At 45.8% G+C, this 17,594-nt stretch overlaps 1 protein-coding gene across 1 annotated transcript in view; it reads right to left on the bottom strand.

Moving 5' to 3' along the window:
• SRPK2 (SRSF protein kinase 2) overlaps window positions 1-17,594 on the bottom strand; it is a 168,908-nt gene that overhangs the window by 40,341 nt on the left and 110,973 nt on the right. Inside the window, exons 9-10 of the mRNA XM_025216006.1 lie at window positions 9,266-9,297; window positions 4,366-4,612 (exon numbers count right to left, since the gene is read on the bottom strand). Coding sequence (XP_025071791.1) covers window positions 4,366-4,612; window positions 9,266-9,297 — 279 coding nt within the window. The remainder of the gene's footprint in view (window positions 1-4,365; window positions 4,613-9,265; window positions 9,298-17,594) is intronic.

Below are 17,594 nucleotides of genomic sequence, written 5' to 3'. Positions count from 1 at the left end.
AAATGAATTAACACCTCCCCACAAGCAACTTTAAGAGCGGGCACAGCATGTACACCCCCATGTAAGTGAAACATTGTGCAACTGCAAGCAGTGGACATATTTGCCACTTACAAAATTAACACCCTCCCTCGTGCCTCACCACACTTGGCCTTGGCACAAAAGCGGAGCTAGATTCACACAAGCCCTAGTTATCCAACCCATCTAATGCCCCTTCCCTGTAACTTACAAGTCCCTGGGTGCAGATCCTCAGGCTTCTCTGGCACCAGTCTTTGGGTCTCTGGAATTTCTGGTGTGTCCCACAAGTCCAGTGACAGTATCATCATGGAATCTGATGCATCCTCCTCCTCTGGGTTATGTGAGTAAGACATCGGGGAGAGTGGGGTCATGGTCAAGACAACTTTGTCTCGGCTGTCCCCATTCTTCTGGTGCTGTGAACACTTGCCCCCCCCCCGCCTCCGACTGGTTGCCTGAAGGCTGAGCAGTGCATATTGCACTGCCTGCTGCAGTGGCAGGACAGTCTGTGGACTCTTGTGGGCTAGGTGACTCTGTGGTCTCCTGCACCCTCATCGTCCCGAAGGATAGGAGGCAAGCGTTGCTTATGTCCTTCGCGAAAATGCAGGACAGCTGCTCATAGAATGGGGCTATTGTGCATCCTGCCCCCAAACAAGACTTCTGGTCCTTGGCCCAATGGAAAGCACATTTCAGGGACTTCATCTTGCTGTGGCACTGTGCCCAGTTCTGGTTGTGGCCGTACACCTACATTTCCTGGGCAATGGTTGCATAGACTGGCTTATTTCATAGATTTTCCAGTGGTTCCAGAACCTTTTGTTCCCCCCAAATACCACTCACATCTGCCAGTTCTTCCTGGGACCAGTTGGGGCCACAGCTTAGGGGTGCATCTGGCTGCTGCTCCAAGCCCGGCAGATATGGCTTGCTCTTTAGAGCCTCCATTGAGTACATTTTCGGGGCCAAAATGAGTCACTGAGAGAGGGGCCAATATGCCCTGACCAGAGTCGTGAGGTGCTTTCTGCCCCCAGCTGAGCAGAGTTATATAGACACATGTTTGGAACCTTGTCATGCAGGTCTGAGTTTCCTCATATGCATAACTATGCAAGTGTGAACTGTGTCTCAGTACCAGCACTCTCAGAAATCTACTCATGTGACCTTTCCTAACAACACCTGTGATATCCATAGCCTGCCCCAAATTGTCCCCCAAATCGCCCACTGTCCAGAAGGATAGTTGTTAATGGCTCACTGCCACACGCACCAAAAATTCTTTGCCTGGCAGTTTGTGATGCAGTTTGAAGGGACTAAAGCTGTCCCTTCAAGCACCCGCCTCCCGCCACCCCCCCAACAACACTGTCCTATAAATCATTCAACTGTGCTCCGGGGGGGGGTGTCTATTTGGTCAGGGGGGAATTCAGGGTTTGTCCATTCAGTCTTCTGCTCAGCACCTGCCTTTTTTCTGCTTAGCACTTGATGGATTTCAGGGGTAATCAGCAAAAACCCTAAAACCCCAAGTTTTTAGAAGAGGGTTGATTACAAGAACCTGGGGCGTGTAGGAATTGAAATGTAAAGAGCAGGGCTGTTAATGATAATGTTCCATTCAACAACCCTTAATTCAGGGTTCAGCCATTTCAGTGTTCTGCTCAGCACCTGCTTTTTTTCTGCTGAGTCATGTCACTGAAAACCAGGTGTGGGGAGATTTGAGACATTTGTGACTGCAATATTACCTGGTGGTTCTGGTACCTGAATGTCTGGCATAGTTCTTGATGTGCTAATGGGACCTATTCAAAAAGAGCGTGGTGACCTCACATCCACGTTTATTCCCTGGCTTCCGCCAGGTCAGGGGTGTTTTCTGGGGTGATATTTTGTGATGGGTCTATTCATTGTTCCACTAACCGCTATTCTTTAGATGGACCATGGGTGTCTGGGGTCATTGGACACCCCAAGTTTTTAGAGGAGGGGTTGTTACAGGAACCTAAGGTGCGTAGGAATTCAACAGCCCTACTTATTCAGCCCCCTTAGCGCAAGCAGGTGGTGCTCTGAGCAAAACAGTAACTGTTGTGTTCTGCATAACAACATGGCTTCGATGAATCCTGACAGAATCTGCAAAGAGAACCAGGTGCTGTTGGACACCTTGGAGGTGTCCAACCAGAGAATGGAGGCACTTGATAATGCAGAGATTCTGCTATTGAACACAATCAGGCTATGATGGACCTTCTTCAAGGGCACCAATGCAGGGTAGCAGCTTCTCAGGCCTTGCTATACCGGTCAATGGGCTGTGAGCTGGAGTCAGAGAACCGAGAAGAAACTGATCTCAAGGCTGACAGGGTTCTGTGGATCAACCTACAGAGCAACAATCACAAGGCGCCCTTGGCTGTCTGAAAGCACAGTGGAGTTCACCGAACTACAGGCTTGAGGTGGAACTTAGTGGGGAGCTTGAATAGTTAGTATGTGGCTTTGAATTTGGCGGGCAAAGCATGGAGGACAGCCTGAGGAAACTGGGACTTGGTGGGCTATGGGAACAGAGACATGAAGAGAGACATGACGAGTAGTGTCTGGGGATGGAAGGGAAACACTAAACTAAACAATGATCCCCAATGGTGCAGGGATATGAATGCAAGAATGTGGGTGTGGGTATAAGTGGAAGAGGGGGGGTGGGGGGGGGGGGGGGGTGTCAGGTGTCTTCTGGGATTGGGACCCCCTGTGAGATAATGCAGAGAGTGCATTTTGGAGTTCCAATTAGTGCACCACAGCACTCCAATATCCATGCAAAGATATATATAAGAAATTTATGGGGTACAGATTTATGCGCATATTATATGCACTTAGAGAATTTCAAGCACCCTGATCCTAGGGCTGGTTGGTTGTCTGAGTGAAATAAAACAAACAAACAGATTTACACATGAAATAAAGTTTACTTAACGACACAGAAATAGGAAAATAAAATATAAGATAAGAGTAAAAATAAAGATAGGAATGAAAAGTATAAGAAAAAAAAGTATAAGAATAAAATAAGAATAAAAAAATTAAAAATATTGGTGTAAAAAATTCAAAACAAATTTTAAAACGTGTAAAAATATGGGTTATGAAATTGCTTAAATTGATTAAGTGACACTTAAATGAATGAATTGCACCACTCGGTCATCTGTACATTGCAGCAAGCTGAGAGATATGCATCACTGGTCTATAGCAGTGTTTAGCAGTGTGCAGGGCCTCCTGCTGCAATTTAGTACAAAGAGATTAGAGGGGTGGATTATGTGGCGCCCCCTGCAGTAATTTACTGTGAATAGTGCACTGAGCATTTAATGGAATTTAAAACCAATGAGTGACGGTAAAGTGAAATGCACCATTCCAATTAAGGGGCAAAGAAACGCCAGGGAGGTGTGTGGATAATGCATAACCTGCGGTTAGGTTGTTAGAGCACTGTGCTAGAAGTCAGAGCCATGCAGGCTCAAAGTCCATCTAGGTGAAGGTAGCCTAAAACCAAAGGGCATCTTTATACGTGCTCTGCGGGTGGGGGGTGCTTTAATTAGAACTGCTCTCAGGAGCCACTCTAATTAAAGTGCCTGCAGTGTCTCATGTATTCAATGTCCCTGCACTTTGAAATGATGGTGGGGGCACTTTAACTAAAGCTCATTCCATGAGTTTTAGTTAAAGTGTTCCCACTGCCATTTTGAAGCACAGGGATGCTGAATATACAAGACGCTGGGCTGCTGGAGCATGCTAGTTAGCACGCTCCAGCAGACTATTAATCAAATCTGCTAAAATGTGCTGTAATTACAGCACGTCAGGGCAGGCACCCCACAAGTCTACAGGCACCCCAAGTCTCTAACTACCTGGGTGAACACTTTTAACTACTCAGCTACTAGGGCTGAAACATAGGAGGCCCATATCCCCCATTTCTTCCAGAACTTGTGCTCATGTACGCATGTACCTGAGTTATGTGTGTACACAAAGCCACAGATGTGTATGTGTGTCAGTGTGTGCACGCGCGCGCATGTGTGTGTGTGTGTTTGTATCTAGTATGTATCCTACTCAGTCTATGTATGGAGGTTTACACTTCCAAAGCATAAAGCAAAGGCCAAAAACAGCCAGCTGCCGTATAGCTAGCTAGTAAACTGTAATTTGGACGTGCAAAAGGAAACAGAATTCTGCCCCAAATCTTCATTCCTCCATTTTTCTCCCGTGAAAGTGCAATGTTATCTACAGTGTAACAATTGAGTAGACATGTTAAAGCCTATTAGTTTAGGAAATGTTGTGTATTTAATTAAGAATTAAATATACCAGGCAGAGAGAACAATTAAACTTAATTTCAGATTATGAAACTGTTCCAGTTTCAATAAAGTAGATATTACTAACCATCATCATTCCCAGGCTCTTCATCTGCTACCTCCTCTAAATCAGCTGTTTTTAGTTTGACCTCTGGGTGGTATTCATCTTCTTGCTCATTTGATGTTAATGCTGAGGTTACATTTTCTTCTATTTTTTTCCTTTCAGCTTCTCGCTCTAGTTCTTCTATTTCCTGCAGGCGTTTCTCTAGCAGCTCAGCTTGCCTCTTCTGTTTTTTCTTCAGTTTTTTCTTTTTGTTTTTCGATATTTTACCAACCTGCAATGTTTAACAAACATTATTAAAAACTCAACCAGTTTTACTTTCAAGTGTCTCATATTAAAATTCAGATATTGTGCAATAACTATGGCAAATTCTGGAGGTAACATACCATATTTAAGATCTGTGTGCCCCTTTTTCTTTTCAATATAAAAAGCACTTTGTGTTACACAAAGGAAAAATGCTATATAACCTCATGCAAGGAGTACTTTTCTAAATGAATAAAAAGGGAGAGTATATATAAGATGATGTGGTACAGTTCCCATGATTCATATAACCTTGCTAACAGCAACATCTTTAAACTTTAACCAACTATTGATTATGCTTTTGCACATGGAAGGTACTTGGCTAGTATAATAATCTACATGTGTCAGTTACTCCTCCTTTGCTAGTCCAGCTTAATAAAACAGAGTTGATAACGATCAACAAAAGTAAGCTGAAAGCAATGTCAGAGAAACCCAAATGGTTGACAAATGGTGAAAAAAATATTTTGAAATCAACCCTCAGTGGTTTAACTACACCTCTGTGAAATTGAGAAAAGTTTCTTATATATTACTTGCCACAATCTAGTAGACAGCAGGAGGTGGTGATGATAAACCCCATTTTTATACCTCATAAGTAATAAAAAATGCGGAAACAATAACAACAAACAGAGAAAAAATTAAAACAGAGCTAACAGGATGAGGTAGTTTCACTACAGCGGATTTTTTTTTTTCATTTTGACTTCAAGTTTACGCTACTGAGTCTCCCATAAGGCATATGCAAAGCCCTTGCTACACTTTACATATATTATGCAATTAGCTGGTTAACTGAACAATACATTTAAACCAGCCACACATGCAAAGTATTTATCACACAGTAAAAATGACTACCCAGATATAGAGGCAACCATCTATAAAGTTAGTGCTTGAAAATGTGCAACGACTCTATACCTAGCTTCTATCCAGCTTTAATTTAAACACATAGCAGAGCCCTAAGTTTTCCTCTTCTGATCATTCAAAAATACACTATTAAATACAGAAACAAAGAAAAAAAATCTGCTCTGTAGGGATCTCATAGAATATTCATAATTTCTAAAAGAAACTGCAAGCAGAGTCAGAAACCAGTAAATGGATGATGGACCTATTAAAAAGGCATATACAAAGGAGATCAGAATTTAGATATGCTTCATTTTGTGATATCACTAGACAGTGGTGATTGTTTGGCAGATGCTTTTAAAGTAAATTAACGGCTTTTGAAAAAAAAGATACTTCTGTTTAATGTGCAAAGCCCTTACACTAAAGGAACCAAATGAAGTCCATGTCCCATATTTACTCAAATATAAGACTAGGTTTTCCCTCCAATCAGCAAGGGGGAAAAAAAAACCCTTTGTCTTATATTCGCGTACAAGAAGGCTTCATTAAATACAGTCTATCATTAAATTGCTGAGCATATGCTCAGTGATGGGAACCTACCATAAGGCTAGGTTACTACAGCCCATCGGAATTCTAATATTATAAAAGCCTTAATCTGTCTGTCTGTCCATAATGCTTTATTTGCGTTCTGATTGGCTGACAGCCAATCAGAGTGCAAAGTGTTCAGACAGGTGGCAGTGTGCCGCCATGATGGCGGGGATACAGGGGACGGAGCAGGGGAGGGGGGGCAAGGCCAGCACAACTGGCCTCGCCCCCACTGCCCTGCTCCCTGCAGGTGGTGACAATGGAGCAGAGGGAGGGGGACAAGGCTACTGAAGCTGGCCTCGCCCCCCTCCTTGCTCCTGGGAGGTGATGGCAGAAGCAGCGCTGGGTGGGGAGTGGGGTTGGGATGATATGGGGGGGGGGTGAGGCCACTGGATCTAGCTTTGGCCCGCCCCTCTCCCCTTCTGTCATTGCCTGCAAGGCCAATGTGGTGGGGGGCGGGGGGAGGAGCAGGCATGCCATGGCAGTGGTGGAGGGTGGGGAGGAGCGGGCCCAGGCCTGATGGGGGGAAGAAGGAGGAGGAGCAAACCCAACTGGGGGGAGAAGCCAGGCCACCGCAGCAGTGTGGGGGGAGCAACGGGCCTGGCCCGACAGGGCAATGGCTGGGAGAGGGGAGGAGCAAGTCTCCTCCCCACCTCTGGCCCAGGCCCACTCCTCCCCCCCCCCCGCCCCATGATGGCCCTGAGCCCACTCCTCCCATCCCCCTGTCACCACTAGGTCGGCCTGGGCCCACTGATCCCTCACCCTGCCACGCCGGCCCCGATTCTCTCCGGATGGGGGGGGGAGGGGCATGGCGCTCCATTCCCACCTGCTCCCCCCTGTCATTCTTGATGGGCAACTGGCTAGTAAGATATAATGTCCATTGCACCCAGTCCCCTTCAGCACTATTTTTCAGCTCGTGGGTAAACACTACATCAAATACATTTTAGCTTCTTCATTCCCACATCTGATCAGCACCTTTCTTTCCCATTTCCAATTATGTCCATTCCTTCACCAGCCTTAAATATCTGGCAAACATCAACAAATGTCTAAGTAGATGAGACAGTGGTGTAGGTTGTAGCCATGTTGGTCTAAGGACATAGGCAGACAAGGTTCTTTGGGTGAATCTGATATCTTTTATTAGACCAACTTAAATAGTTGGAAAACAATTTTTAAGCAAGCTATCGGGTTCAAAAACCCTTTGTCAGGCTGAGGAAGTTTCAGCAGTTGGTGCATGCTCTTCCTGGATGGAATGAAAAGTAAAGAAGATAGGCAGTCAATGAAGATGTAGATTGAGGAGTCAGTGGGTGAGAGACAGGCTGGGTTGAGGGAAGAGAAGGGGGATGAATAGTGGAGAAGTACCTGGGGAGTCAAATATCAGGCAGGTTATAACGTGTCATAAACCGTTCTCTCTCCAATCTCTCAGTCCTGATCCTCAAAGGAAACTTATAAAACACTTCCCAGAGACGAGCCTATGAACTCCACTTCATCAACCTCCTGGATACTAAAAATCATGGACTAAATATAGACATTGGATTTATGACACATTATAACCAGCCTACCATCTGACTCCCCAGGTACTTCTCCACTATTCATCCCCTTTCTCTTCCCCCCCCCACAGCCTGTCTCTCACCCACTGACTCCTCAATCTACATCTTCATTGACTGCCTATCTTCTTTACTTTTCATTCCATCCAGGAAGAGCACGCATCAACTGCTGAAACTTCCTCAGCCTGACAAAGAGTTTTTGAACCCGAAAGCTTGCTTAAAAATTGTTTTCCAACTTTTTAAGTTGGTCTAATAAAAGATATCAGATTCACCCAAAGAACCTTGTCTGCCTAAGTAGATGAGAGGCTGTCATCCCTTTTCTCACCCCCTGCATATGATTGGGGTGGCGTTGCCCTCTATGAGGTGAAGCCAGACCAGGTGGCCCCATGCCTCATCAGCATCTAAATTTTTGGAAGATCCCAGAACTCATGTCCAGAAAACCCAGTTTCAGTTGTGAGTGGGGAGTTGATTAGCACATAGAGTCTTTGTGAGAGGTATCTGGAGTACACACTTGTACTGAGTAGTGCTGGGCTGTGAGGTCTGTGAGGCTGTGAGTAGTGCTGGGCTGTGACTGCTGGGGCCCAGCCCAATGGCTATAAATCATGAGCCTTTTGGCTTTGAACTAATATCACACATAGGTTGGCATAAATATAGCATAAATAGGTATATGCTGCTCAAAAGTATGTTTATGGAGTACCTGTGCTGAAACTTGCAGCAGTTTGCATAAAAGGTAAAATGCACCAATTCTGATGAACCAAGTCTATAGTACCCATAGTAATTTGTCTGTATGCAAATCACTACAGGTATGATTATTTCGAAGTCAGTATTTTTTGGTCTCCTATATTTCAATTTGCCCTTCACTTCCATGTGCTCAGGGAGGCAACAGAAACCAAGCGGAGTCTGACAGTAATGAGGAGAAGGGCTTCAGGGGGAAGAAATGGGGGGGGAGGGGTGTCAGAGGGTAAGGGGGCCGTCTGAGTGCCTCAGCCCCTGTTTTCCCTGCTGTAGCAATGGGAGGGGAGCAAATTCAAGACAAAACTCAGGTAATTAGATTCTATACCAGGAAAATTGTTATCATTTTATAAATTTTCCATATATATAGTATCTAATTATTGGGAAATTGTCTTAAATTCTGGGTTATCTTGGAGTCAAGTAAATATGGTATATAATAGAATACAAGGAATGGTATACTATATAAGAAATGCCACAAAGTGCATGCATACATTTTTAGCAAGAATAGGACCCAATTAATTATTCCATATAAAAGATGAGAAGTGGCAATGCAACTTCCTTCCATGAGTCCATTACCCCAGCTATGAGCTGCTCAAACATGTATACAATTTGCCATTGGGTAAACACTATTTAAAACTGGCAGTGCCTAAAGACCACATTTCATCCTATTTTAAATAAATACATCTTTACTATGAGAGAAAAAAACCTCTCAACTCTTAAAACAGAATTTCAGGATTAATTTTGCCATATTAAAATGTGAGAAAAACAAGTCATTTTTAATCAGTGAAGACTACAGGACTGCACAAAATGCTCATTTAAGGGCAAAATCTGTAGCCAAGAGAAGCTTCTACATGGTTTGTAAAATGGTAGTGTTCTAACAGTTAATATCAACTGCAGGATAACAAGAGGCTTAACATGAATTATATAACCATACTTACAGGCTTTTGTTGTGGGGCAGTACTCACTAAAAAAAAAAGAAAAAAAAAGTCAAACTTAGAGAAGAATCCAAGTGCATTTTTACAAAAGCATTCTAAACTATAATAAGCTACTGCAACTCAATGACTTTTTAGGAGTATTTTGACTCCTTAAAAGTGTCTATAGACCTAAAACAATTAGCTGTCTTTGGGAAAAAAAGGATAAAAAAAGTATTCCACAGCAAATTATCTATCTTATAAGAAATAAGTAAAGAACACTTGCTCATATTCCTTTTTAAAAAGAAATTTGGAAAAAAAATCCCCTCTAAAAGGTGTATTACATACAAGGAAAAGAATAATAAACCCAACCTGTCATATTTGGAAGTGCATGGCTGACAGAAAATTAATTCCAATTGTGCTGCAGCTGGGTCAGGTCCAGACTCTTGGGTACGTACTGCCTTGCCTCCCTAGTGCATCAGTTGCTATTGAGCATGGGAATTAGGGGTACAGCCTCTGAATCAGAAATTCCTAGACTCTAAATACTGGATGCTGCAAGAGGAAGAGGCAGTGGGGAAAAAACTCTGGTCATACCTCTCTTTCAACATCAACTCTGGTACTGTGACACAGGCCTATTTGATGGGCCATTGGCCATGGTCTTCCTCCCATCACAAAAAACTATGAACCTCCTTTGATAATAGAGGCCATTGGGGACACACCAACTCATTACTTGGGACAAATAAAAAGAAAACAAGGATGACAGTGAGGTCACAGGTTAATAACAAGGGATTTGGAAGGGGACAATGGCCACTGCCTCCTGAATGAGTCGAGGGAGCCTGTGGATGCCAACCAGTGTAACTTTGTTTAGAGACGTGAATGAAGGAATGACAGGAAGACGGTCCCACATTTGCTCAGCTTCCCCCAGCCAAAGCCACCTTCCTGGTCTTCTACATGGCCAGTTTGGCCAGAGTCAGGAGGAGGTTAATTAGGAGGGACTGGGGCTGGGTAGGGTCACAGACAGGGAATGAATGACAAAAAGGTGCAGGGAGAAGTGCAGCCAGAACCTCAGCAGGAGATACTGGAGGTAGCAACCTGGTGCACTCAAGATAGATGTGTGCCAGGGTTTCCCTCTTTTGGCAAAAGTACCAGATGTTAAGGGTGCCCACAAAGTGCACAAGATACACATTCGTGGCAACAGCTCCGTGGAGAAGCTGCCAGATGAGGTCCCTGGTGACTCATGGGATCAAGCTTGAATACGGACTTGTCCACCAGGGACCCTTGTCCCCCACCCTTCACCTAGGGTGTCCCGCCACTTGTCAGAGCAGGGATGGGCTGTGTGGAGCACAAGCATGTAGAGCTGGAGGCAGTGGGTTGTTCAGAGGCAGGTCAACTTGGTATCCCCCAGTCTGCTAAGCTGCCAGGGCAGGGAGTGCTGTGAGCCCTGCCAAGGCAGCGGCCTCAGGACTAGCTCCAGTGAGTTGGGGGATACTGGGGAGTGGGGACTGCCCTTGTGCAGGACCTGGTCGATATAGGCAAGGGCAGCCTTTACCTCCTGGAGTAAATAGCAGGGAGCACCTCCATTTGCCAGACCAGTGCAAAGGAATCCACTCCACCCCTGCCTGGTATAGTCCAAGTCTCCTATACAAGTGATGTTGGCCAGGACCATCCTCTGGCACACTGAGGAAACCTCTGTTGCCAGCACCATCAGCTGGGGGATTTTCAGCAGGGGCTCATCGAGGAGGTCAGAGCCCTAGGCGACCGTGTCTGGGGACCTGGAGGCAGAGACCAGCTTCCAGGCCCTGAGGAGGTCCTGACAGAAATCCAGCAGCTCCTCCAGGTCTTGCTTGGGAAGACCTTGCAGACAGAAGAGCTGCCAGTTGTATCGGGACCCTCAGAGGTGGTGCAGGATGGTGTGCCTGATCAGGAACCACGTTGCCTGCCTACTGGCACTGTACACATGCCACTGCAAGGCCTGAAGACGGAAGGTGTGAACCTGGCTGCAGAGGCAGACCAGACCCTGTCTGCCCTCCCATAAAGGGAGGCTCAAGATACTTGCAGAGACCCAGAGCTGTCCCAGTGAGAAGAACTCCAGTGCCCATCTATGGAGACTGGCTAGGAGCTCTGGGAGTATGGCCAGTGTGTTGAAGCAGTGCCAGAACATGGACAAAACCAGCTGGTTGAAGACTAGTGCCCTCCCACAAAGGGAGAGACACTGAAGCAGGCTGACCCATACCCACAGCTGCTCAGACACCCTGACCTCTAGCTGATGCCAGGTCTCCAGCAGGGAGGGGTGACTGTGGGACAAGAAGACCCCCAGATAGAGCAGCAAGCCCTCTTTCCATTGGATGTTCTGAAGTGTGGGTGGAAGTGAGCCCACCTGCCATCCATCACCCATCATCAGGCCACAGCTATTGACCAGTTGACTTGGGCAGAGGAGGCTGCCGAGTAGATGGACTAGTAGTTCTCCATCTCGCGCCACATTGTCTGGGTCCTGGATGGCAAGGAGCATATCACTAGCATATGCTGACAGGACCACCCTCCTGGCTGGCTCCTTGAGCGCCAGTCCCGCCACCCACTTGCAAAAGAGGCACAGGAACAGCTCAAGGGTGATGGTGTAGAGCTAGCCTGACAGTAGATAACCTTGATGCTCTCCCTGCCTGAACTAGATGGACTCTGTCAACATCCAATTGAGCTTGACCATACACTCTGTGGACACGTACAGCACCTGGAAAAACTGCATGAAATAAGAACTGAAACTGAATGCCCTCATCATGCCGGTGAGGTATCTGTGATCCACCAAACACCTTCTCCTGGTTGAGGGACAGGAGGATGAATGACAGGCCATCCTTGCAAGCGAACATGAGGAGGTCCTGCGCCAGGTACAGATTGTTGAAGATGGAGTGTCTTGGAACCCTGTGTGTCTGGTCAGGGTTAATCATCTGCCTACAAAGACCTCAGGTGCAGTAAGATGGCTTTCACTATGACCTTATAATCCATACAGAAAAGCAAAACTGGGTGCCAGTTCCTCAGATGGTAGGGGTTTCCCTTTTGGCAGCAGAGTTAGCCTTCCTGCATGGCAGAGGGAGTTCCCCATCCCCTCAGACTCAGCCCAGATGGTAGCAAGGTCCTGTCCAAGGACATCTCAGAAGATGCAGTAGAACTCCACGGTCAGCCTGTCAATGCCTGGCATTTTGTTAGTGGTCATCAGGTGGAGGGCATCCAAGAGCTCAGCCAAGGTGAGAGGATCCTCTAGCTGGTCCTTGTCGCCTATGCTGACCTATGGCAGTCCCTCCCACAAGACTTGGCAGGTGTCAGCATCAGTTGGATTAGGTGAGAAGAGAGCCACATAGAAAGCCCTCACCCCTTCATGTTGCTCACTGACATGCATGAGGGGGTTGCCACCCTCCTCCAGGAGACAAGCAATATATTTCTTGGCACGCCTCCTCTTCCCCAGGACAGAGAAGTGGGAGCCACAGCTCATCTCCCAGAGGAGCTGGACACGCGAGAGGACAAACACACTGCAGGTGCAGCAGTCATCAAGAGCTGAGTGCTCTGAGCTCTCCCCACCACTCCCAACACTCTCCCCAGAGGGACAGGTTGTCCGGGTCAGTGGCCAGGCACTTCTCCAGCTCCAGAACTTCCTTTTCAAGCTGCTCTCTAGCCTCCTCCCACTGTTGGGTGTGCCCCCCAGGTGTAGCAGTGACAGTACTACCTGATGCGCACCTTCCCACATCCCACCATCTCCAGGCCAAGGGAAAGGCCTGCTGCTGCCCTCACCAGCTCAGCCAGAATTCCCAGAAGGAGGCCACAAAGCCTATGTCCTGCAGCAGGCTGTTGCTGAAATGCCAGTAGACTGGCCCTGGATGCTTGGAATGCAGTATGACTCGAGCATACACTAGAATAACTTGTTCTTTGACCACTGAGTGCAGCTCACCTCCTCCCCAATCTGCTGCCCAGTGCAATAGTCTGGGAACTGACCTCACCTGTGAACACTGAGACAAAAGAGGCATTGAGCACTTCAGCTTTTTCTGCATCCTGTCACAAGGTTGCCTCCCCTATTGAGTAAGGGACCCACACTTTCCCTGATCCTCCCCTTGCTACCAACACACATGTAGAAATCCTTCTTGTTACCCTTCACATCCCTTGCTAGCTACAACTCCAATTGTGCTTTGGCCTTCCTGACTTCATCCCTGCATGCCCGAGCAATGATCTTATTCTTCCCTAGTTATTTCTCTAAGGTTCCACTTCTTGTAAGCTTCCTTTTTGTGATTTAGTTTACTGAAGAGTTCCTTTCTAAGCCAAGCTGGTCTTCTGCCATACTTGCTAGTCTTCCTGCACATTGGGATGGTTTGTTTCTGCACTCTCAGTAAGTCTTTTTTAAAGTACAGCCAGGTCTCCTGGACTCTTCTTCCCCTCAGACTGGCTTCCCAAGGGATCCTGCCCATGAGTTCCCTGAGCAAGTCAAAATCTGCTTTTCTGAAGTCCAGGGTCCTTAGTGTGCTGCTCTCCGTCCCTTCTTTCCTCAGGATCCTGAACTCAATCATCTAGTGGTCACTGTTGCCTAAGCTGTCATCCATCACTATATTCCCCACCAATTCTTCCCTGTTTGCGAGCAGCAGGTCAAGAAGAGCATGACCCCTAGTTGGCTGCTCCAGCACTTGCACCAGGAAGTTGCCCCCAACACTTTGCAAAACCTTCCTGGAATGCCTGCGCACTGCTGTATTGCCTTTTCAGCAGATATCAGGGTGACTGAAGTCCCCCATGAGACAGCATGTTACAGAGTACCCCATGGCACCTGCTGAAGGTGGGGAGGGGGCCCCAATTGTCTGAGGAGGTGTGGGTGGAGGAGGTGGTGGGCCCAAGCTCTGAGACTGCACATTTCTCTGCAGCCACCTGGGCACAGCTCCGGCTGCTGGGCTGAGTAGCCAGGCTTGCAGAGCTGGAGGAATGGTCTCTGCAGGTGTTGCTGATTTGACAATGTTCCCAGGCCCTTTTCCTTTCCCATCCCCTGTGGAGGAGGACAAGGAGCCCTTGCCTTTTCCCTTCTCCTGTTTGGTTTAGGGAGCCCTGTAGCCCGCTCCAAGAGAGACTGGCTAGCAGAAATCCCCTAGCCCTGCGAGGTCTCCCCCATCTCATTGGCTGGCTTCTGGTTGGATGCTGCCAGCACAGCAGCCCCCTTAGGGGGCTCTTGCCATGCCATGGAAGGCTAGGTGGGAAGAGGTTGGTGGGGTGCAGGAGGGGGAGCTGTGTGCCATAATGAAAGTGGATGGCTTGCTTCAGGGAAGTCCAGGGTGCCTCCTCTGGCTGCACTCAGAGGGGGGGGCAGTTTTTAGGGGGGTGCATGTAAGAGGCTGGGAGGTAAACACAAAAAGACACACAAGGATACACAGGAGGGAAAGCATGCTGCTGGTTTCCTCAGACACACAAAACACTGGGAGAGGGGGAATGGGGCACAGGACAATAAACACAGGGGTACTACTGGAGCAGCTAGCAGAACAGTAGGTGGTGGTTTCTGGTGGAGGGGCCCCACTGGCATTGCGGGTCCCCTCTTGCTGTAGGCAGCGAAGCAGCAGGTGGTGGCCCCCAGAAGGGGAGGGAGGGCTGTAGGTACAGGCAAGGTGGTGGTAGTGGTGGGAAGAGCAGGAGCCTGCATTAGCTCATCCGGCTCCTGGTGCTCCCTGACCCTGCAGCTCTAGCAACAGCCAGGGGGAAGTGGTAGTGCCTTCTGGTGGCCACAAGCAGCTGGGCAAGATAGACCTATGGCCTGACCCAGTATATGGCAGTTCTTATGTTCTCTGTCCTATTGTGAGAAACTGACAATGACCCCTGCATGTGCCACTTAACCCCAGGGACTGCTCAAATCTTATTCAACCAAATAAGAACCAGGAGTTGGGCGGAGCTAGCAGTAAACTGGAAAAATGTGTGCATACTGGGGCAATGAAGGAAGGCAGAATAAAGCCAGAATGGGAAAGTAGGTCACCAACACAAAGAAGAAAAAATCTAGCCCTGAAAAGTGACACAGCTGGAATAATAAGATCTGTTTTGGTAAACTTATCAAATACATACTGATAAATTCGAAATAGTTCAGGGAAAATTAACAAAAATGACTAAAGGGTTTAATTAGCTGGGGGAAGAAAATTACTTCCTGCCTGAGAACAGACTTTTACAGTGTCTAGGTGTGAGGTCATGTTTGAAGCCAGAGTAGACGGCCTTAAATCTATTGAGAAGCAAATGCCTTAGGCAACTAAAAAAACCAGTGATAAAAAGCACTGAACAGGGAGTGGGCCTCCCCAAAGCAAATTAAACTAAGTTTGCACATTTTATATCACAAGCCTAGAAGAAAAGAATATGCTTTAGACTCTTCCTGACTGACTTTTGAGCAGTGGATGGGCCATATGGCCTAGTCTGCTTTGTCAGAGTATTAACTTGCATAGAATAACAATATATCTATGCAGTATATGTGTGTGCGTGCGCGCACTAAACCCCAAAATACCAAAACCTCAGAGCCTTCAGAAAACCCTAAAAAAAGTAAATAACTACAGGAGAGAAAAGCACAGAAAAGCTATACGGAAATCTGTGCATAAAGAGAAGGTCCACTGCAGCTTACAAAAAAAGTTGAGGCTACACAGCCCATTTATCGTTTCAGTTCTGAACACTTAGTTCTATAGCAGACTGGTTGTATGACTGGTTGTATAAAACGTAGGGGCAGTAATTTCTAAAAGGTGGTCAACATTAGGATCTTCACCATTGTCTCACAAGTGTGACTTTGTAGTGGACTTTCTCGAAAAGCTGAAGAGTACAGTTCATCCTCAGTTAGTGCTGGGGAAAGGGGCATAAGTAACAATTATAATTAGCTAACAAACAATAGAGATAATTCCATAAAACATCTTCCTTAAAAGAACACTACAATCTCATGGTCTGTTACTCCAAAGTCAGGAAACTATCAAGGTTACATGCATAATCTTAACTGTCTCCTTGTCCAATTATTACATGTCTATTAAATAGACAATCAAACATTATTTAAAACCAAAACAATACATTATATTTTCCCTAGTATTTTAAACACAGAAATACAAAACCACATATAACACTCTAAAAAAGTGAAGTCTAAGTCTGGAAAATTTTCATGCAGAAAGCGAATATACTGGAAAATTGAGAGGGCCCAAAAATAATATGTTCGATTCTGAAAAAAAAATGGAACCTATACTATGAAGGCAGCTGGATTCTTGCTGTAATAGAGGTTATTATTATAACATATCTATTGGTCCCTATACTTTTATCTACAATATAACCACTTTCTTCAATACTGCCTTTCCCCAGTCCCTCTTGTGATATGCTGGCGTAACAAATGACCAGGACACAGGACTGGCAACTTTTAGAACAACCACATTTCCTCTTAGAACATCTCTAAACCGTGTTGCCAGTGTGCCCCTGGAAGAATACTTCTGAGCATGCCCTGCTTACCCACTCCCATTCACATGCTTCGTACCCAGAAATACAGTAGTGAAGAAATTCTGGGATATCTTGTTACAGATACTCTCCAGATATCTGCATCTGATGTGCTCAAGAGCAATGGGAAGGTATGCCCGCAGAGTGGCTTCACCACTATGTTTCTGGGTTTGTCATGTAGCAAGCAGGAGCAGACCCACACAGATAAATAGCTAATATGGTGTAGACACACCATAAGCATCTCTACATCATTTCATTGTAAACTTTCCCATTCCAAGCTCTACCAACCATCCCTGTTTCTCTCCTGAACAAAGAAAAAGGTACAGTTCCATCTGAGCCAAATGCAAATTTTTCTTTCTGTTTTATATGCAGCATTGGTTAAAAGTATAACCTAGACAGGACCTAGACATACGTACAATAAACTCAGTTTTTAAGTTTCAAAGACCAGGGAATCCAAGACTTCCATGGCATCACTAAATCAAACTATGATTATTAAAAGTCAGCCAATTTCAAATGTAATGTTATAAACTTGTAGCAGAATTGGGAACAACAATTCAGAAAAGGCTATTTGCTTTTAGGGATCTTGCAGATTGGCAAGTCTCTTGACCTACTAAAAGCTATCATTAAAGTTCCCATCTTAGAAAGCAAGACAGATTGTTTCAACACATCTTTTTCTTATATTACAGAGAACTCAAAATTATGGTCATATACAAGCATGAAAAAATAAAGCAACAGGAGTAAATTAAATAAGAATAAATTAAAATTATTAACATTTACACATTTAACTTCGTCATTTTAAAATATATCACTCTTATTAACTAGAATACAGTATGTTATTCCGATCAGTGTTTTGAAGTAGGTTCTTTTTCACAGCAAGTTTAAATCTATTACTGTACCTGCTGACACA

The sequence above is a fragment of the Alligator sinensis genome, unplaced genomic scaffold, assembly GCF_000455745.1.
Source record: "Alligator sinensis unplaced genomic scaffold, ASM45574v1 scaffold100_2, whole genome shotgun sequence".
Classification (NCBI taxonomy): domain Eukaryota; kingdom Metazoa; phylum Chordata; order Crocodylia; family Alligatoridae; genus Alligator; species Alligator sinensis.
The sequence above is the reverse complement of the archived record's forward strand: the minus strand, read 5'-3'. Positions and strand labels throughout refer to the sequence as shown.